The sequence below is a fragment of the Jaculus jaculus genome, chromosome 1 (genome assembly GCF_020740685.1).
Source record: "Jaculus jaculus isolate mJacJac1 chromosome 1, mJacJac1.mat.Y.cur, whole genome shotgun sequence".
Classification (NCBI taxonomy): Eukaryota; Metazoa; Chordata; class Mammalia; order Rodentia; family Dipodidae; genus Jaculus; species Jaculus jaculus.
Window position 1 is genome coordinate 167,456,117 of NC_059102.1, and position 5,682 is coordinate 167,461,798.

Below are 5,682 nucleotides of genomic sequence, written 5' to 3' on the forward strand. Positions count from 1 at the left end.
TTCTCTTAATTTTCAGACCCATATATAAATGCTACTCTCACTTTTGATTAGAGAACCTTCTCTTTTCAGATGGCAGTGATTTGGGGATGACTCAGAAGGCACCATGGTGATGAGAAGAAGGGACAGAGTAGTGCTCAGCCATCTGATTTTTAACAAAAATGTCAAAAATATTCATTAGAGAAAAGACAACCTCTTCAACAAGTGCTGCTGAGAAAACTGGATATCTATATGTAGAAAGATAAAAATTGATCTTTGTCTTTCTCCATGCACAAGAATTAAATCCAAGTAGATCAGGGATCTTACTATCAAATCTGAAACTCTGAAGTTAATAGAGGAAAAGGTAGGGAAAACCAATATATTGGCATAGGTAAGGACTTTCTGAATATAGCTCTAATTGCTCAGAAAATAAAACCACTAGTCAATTATTGGGATCTAATGAAACTACAAAGCTTTTGTACGTATGCTGTGAGCAAAGAGACAGCCTGTAGAATGGGAGAAAATCCTTGCCAGCTACTCATCTGACAGAGAATTAATATCCAGAATAAACAAAGAACTCAAAACATGGACTATGGAACTAAATAGAGAGTTCTCACTGGGAGAAATACAGATGGCATATAATTATCTAAAAAAGTGTTCTACATCCTTAGCCATCAGGGACATGCAAATTAAAACTCCCTTGAGATTCCATCTCTCTCCTGTCAGAATGGCTACCATCAAGTAAACAAATGACAAGTCAAACAAGCCAATTAAAAAATGGGCTATGGAGCTAAATAGAGAGTTGTCAAAGGAAGAAATACGAATGGCATATAAGCATCTAAAAAAAGTTCTGTGTCACTAGTCATCAGGGAAATGCAGATTAAAACTACATTGAGATTCCATCTTACTCCTGTCAGATTGGCTACCATCATGAAAACAAATGATCATAAATGCTGGTGGGGATGTGGAAAAAGAGGAACTCTTCTACACTGCTGGTGGGAATGCAATCTAGTCCAACCATTGTGGAAATCAGTGTGGAGGTTCCTAAGACAGCTAAAAATTGATCTACCATATGACCCAGCTATAGCACTCCTAGGCATATATCCAAAAGACTCATCACATTTCCTTAGAAGTACGTGCTCAACCATGTTTATTGCTGCTCAATTTATAATAGCTGGGAAATGGAACCAGGCTAGATGTCCCTCAACTGATGAGTGGATAATGAAGATGTGGCACATTTATACAATGGAGTTCTACTCAGCAGTAAAGAAAAATGAAGTTATGAAATTTGCAGAAAAATGGATGGACCTGGAAAGTATTATACTAAGTGAGGTAACCCAGACCCAGAAAGCCAAGCCCCACATGTTCTCTCTTATATGTGGATCCTAGCTACAGATGACTGGGCTTCTGCGTGAGAATGAAAATACTTAGTAGCAGAGGCCAGTAAGTTGAAAAGGAGACATAAAGGGAAGAGAAAGGAAGGGAGGAGGATACTTAATAGGTTGATATTGTATATATGTAATTACAATGATTGTAATGGGGAGGTAATATGATGGAGAATGGAATTTCAAACGGGAAAGTGTGGGGGTGGGGAGGGAGGGAATTACCATGGGATATATTTTATAATCATAGAAAATGTTAATAAAAATTAAATTAAAAAAATGGGCCTAGAAAACAAAAATAAATAAATAAAGTACAAATAAAAAAAAAAAAGAAAATGGAATTCAAAAACACAGGACGGCTCTGCCTGCTCCAGTGTTCTCTAGAAGCAACTTCAGCGTGTGGAGTATACTGAAAAAGTGCATTGGCCTGGAGCTGTCCAAGATCACGATGCCAATCGCCTTCAACGAGCCACTGAGTTTCCTGCAGTGGATCACGGAGTACATGGAGCATGTGTACCTCATTCACAAAGCCTCAAGCCAGCCCCTTCCCCTGGAGAGGATGCAGACCCTAGCAGCCTTTGCGGTCTCAGCTGTGGCTTCCCAGTGGGAGAGGACTGGCAAACCTTTCAATCCGCTTTTGGGAGAGACATATGAATTGATCAGGGAAGACTTGGGATTCAGATTTATATCCGAACAGGTCAGTCACCACCCTCCTGTTAGTGCATTTTATTCAGAAAGCCTCAATCAGGACTTCATGTTCCATGGCTCCATCTACCCAAAGCTGAAGTTCTGGGGCAAGAGTGTGGAGGCTGAACCCCGGGGGACCATCACGCTGGAGCTAATCAAACATAATGAAGCCTACACCTGGACCAACCCCACCTGCTGTGTGCATAACGTCATCCTTGGGCAGCTGTGGATTGAGCAGTATGGGACAGTGGAGATACTAAACCACAGAACTGGGGATAAGTGTGTGCTTCACTTCAGGCCGTGTGGACTGTTTGGGAAGGAACTGCACAGAGTGGAAGGACACATTCAAGACAAAAAAAAGAAGCAGCTCTTCATGATCTACGGCAAGTGGATGGAATGCTTGTGGGGCATTGATCCTGCTGCATATAAGTCCTTCAAGAAGCACGAGAAGAGAGGTGACCATCCAAGGAAGGTCATGTTGGATGATGGCCCTGAGAAAGCTGAAAAATGATGTGGTAGACAATGTGCCCATGGCTCAGGAGACTGTGCAGGTCATCCCGGGGAGCAAGCTGCTCTGGAGGATCAACAATCGGCCCCCCAACCCTGCCCAGATGTACAACTTCACCAGTTTCACTGTGAGCCTCAACGAGCTGGAATCAGGTATGGAGAAGATCCTGCAGCCCACAGACTGCCGCCTGCGCCCCGATATCCGCGGCATGGAGAATGGCAAGATGGATTTGGCCAGCCAGGAAAAGGAACGGCTGGAGGAGAAGCAGAGAGAGGCCCGCAAGGAGCGTGCCAAGGAGGAGGCAGAGTGGCGGACCAGGTGGTTCTATCCAGGCAACAACCCCTACACTGGCACCCCTGACTGGTTGTATGCAGGGGACTTCTTTGAGCGTAATTTCTCAGACTGCCCAGACATCTACTGAGAGCCTAGGAGCCCAGCTCGGAGGCCTGTGAGTGGACTCCCAGAGCGGCACTCTGAGCTTCCCCATAGCAGACACCAGCTTCTCCAGCCATGATGGCAGAGGTGGAGGACTTCATGCAGTCAGCCTCGGATTGCCCAGCACCTCACCTGCCGCAGCCCCTTCCCACACACTGAGGCCTCGGAACAAGTCCGCAGCCCTTTTCCCTAGTGTGGCCACGGGCGCGGGCCAGCTGAGCTGCTGGGAAACGTGTAACTGCGGGAAGCAGTCCTGCGCGCTCCTCCCCGGGCTGTGGCTTAGGTTCTGGAAGGAAGGGTCCTGACCTACAAGAGGAATGACGACGCGGAGAAGGGTCCCTGAGTGAATGAAGTGAAAAGTTGCCAGATTCTGTATTTTCTACCAATCTTGAGAAGGTAAAGATTACTTTTCAAATATTTAAGTTGAAACTACTTGAATGGTGTTCTGCTGAAGAGCAGGAAACACGTTAGTCACCACTGTGTACTGTCCAGACAAAGCAGTCTCCTCGGAAGCAACGTGGCAGAGACACCATGACTTGGATGAGAAGCCTCCAGGACTGTGTCTGGCCAAGCACTCCCATGGCTTCCCCATCGCTGTAGGTGTCGCCCACGCTTCCACTCCACCCGTGTCCCCACAGTCTTGTGTCTCGTTGCCCTGGCATGCATGCTCCAGCATAAGTCATGCTGGGTTTTGCACAGTGAGAGGTCAGAGCAGGATCAATTTACCCGGTGTCATTAAAGTTGTTAACCACAAAAAAAAAAAAAAAATCTAAAAGAAAGTGGGTTATGGAAATAAATAGTTTTCAAAAGAAGAACTACAGGGCTGGAGAGATTGCTTAGCAGTTAAGATGTTTGCCTGCAAAGCCAAAGGGTCCTGGTTTGATTATCTAGGACCTATGTAAGCTAGATGTACGAGGGGCACATACATTTGGAGTGAGTTTGCAGTGGTTGGAGGCCCTGGTGCACCCATTCTCATTCTCTCTGCCTCTTTTTATCAAATACATACATTTTTTTTTAAAAAAAGAACAAATACAGATGGCATGTAAGCATCTAAAAATATGTTCTACATCCCTTGTCATCAGGGAAATGCAGTATAAAACTACGTTGAGATTCCATCTCACTCCTGTCAGATTGGCTACCATCATGAAAACTAATGACAATAAATGCTAAAGAGGATGCAGAAAAAGTGGAACCCTTCTACACTGTTGGTGGGAATGCAATCTGGTATAGCCATTGTGGAATTCCTGAAACAGCTAAAAATTGTTTTACCATATGACCTATCTATAACACTCCTAGGTATATATCCTAAGGACTCATCTCACTACCTTAGAGATACTTGCTCAACCATGTTTATTGCTGCTCTATTCACAATAACTAGGAAATAGAACCAGCCTAGGTGTCCCTCAACTGATGAATGGATAATGAAGATGTGGCACAGTAACACAATGGAGTTCTACTCAGCAGTAAAGAAAAATGAAGTTGGGATATTTGCAGGAAATAGGATGGATCTGGAAAGGATTATACTTAGTGAGGTAACCCAAGTCCAGAAAGCCAAATGTCACATGTTCTCTCTCATATGTGGATACTAGCTACAAATGATTGGACTTCTATGTGAGTAGGAATAAAACTCAGCATCAAAGGCCAGTAAACTAGAAAGGAGATATAAAGGGAATAGAAAGGGAAGGAGGGGAGACTTAATAGGATGGTATTGTATATATGTAAATAGAAGCACAGATTAATGGAGTTGAAAAGGCCTAAGTGAGGTCAGGGAAAGGTTGAGTAAAGGAAAGGTGGGGAGAGGGCTAATCAAAATCTAAGAGGATATAAATAAATCATATGGACACCTACCATTTTGAACAATGGAACACCCAGAAGCCATAGATTGTTACTAGAAAATTTTCAGTGCCAGGGATGGGATACCTTCCAGTGAGTTGTTAGCCATTGAGGTCCCTGATACCCCCAAAACATTACAGACCATTGCCAAGGCCCTTGGCTTCCCACTAGGAATAGATGGTAATATTGTATTTCTGAAGACTCCATATACTTGGCCTACAATGTCAGTGAGAAATCCTGCCGGAGCTTAGCTAAAAACCTCCTCCATGTAGACCAGCTGACAGAAAGCTAGAAAAACCTATGCTGCATGCAGTTCAACAGGAGAAAGAAATCACCAGTGAAGATAATGGACACTGCAAGCCTTATATTTGGCCAGGCAGACCAAATGAGCCAATGGGTGCAATAGTGGCATGTCTGTTATGGGGGACACCAACCACTCTCTAATTTGACTGGAAGACCACTCTATGGGAAGGAATACATCCCTGATACTGAAAACCTTCCATAGGGGTAATCATGAGCCTTAGGGGGATAATGTCTGCTGCTGTCTGGTTAAATGTATATACTATGCTCACCAAAATGTGCAGTAAGCACTTCTCTTAGTGTTCATACCCGTATATTAATATTACTCTCATTTTTGGTTAGAGAAACTTCTCTTTTCAGATGGCAGTGACCTTGGGATGACTCAGAAGACACAATGGTGCTGAGAAGTGACAGAGGAGTGCTCAGCACTGCAATATCTCTATCACACCTTCCAAAGCTCAGGGTCCATTGTGGAAGAGGTGGTGGAAAGAATGTAAGAGCCATAGGAATAGTAGGACTCCTTACAAAGTTCTTCTCCTGACATAAAATGGCCTGGATATC

General features: G+C 44.0%; 1 protein-coding gene across 1 annotated transcript; it reads left to right on the top strand.

Annotated features, from left to right (window-relative positions):
* Positions 1 to 1,700: 1,700 nt before the first annotated feature.
* LOC123455332 (oxysterol-binding protein-related protein 2-like) lies at positions 1,701 to 3,135 on the top strand. Its single transcript, XM_045136094.1, is given in 2 exon segments — positions 1,701 to 2,550; positions 2,552 to 3,135. Coding segments are annotated over 2 exon segments (1,167 nt in total). The 5' UTR covers positions 1,701 to 1,806; the 3' UTR covers positions 2,975 to 3,135.
* Positions 3,136 to 5,682: the final 2,547 nt, after the last annotated feature.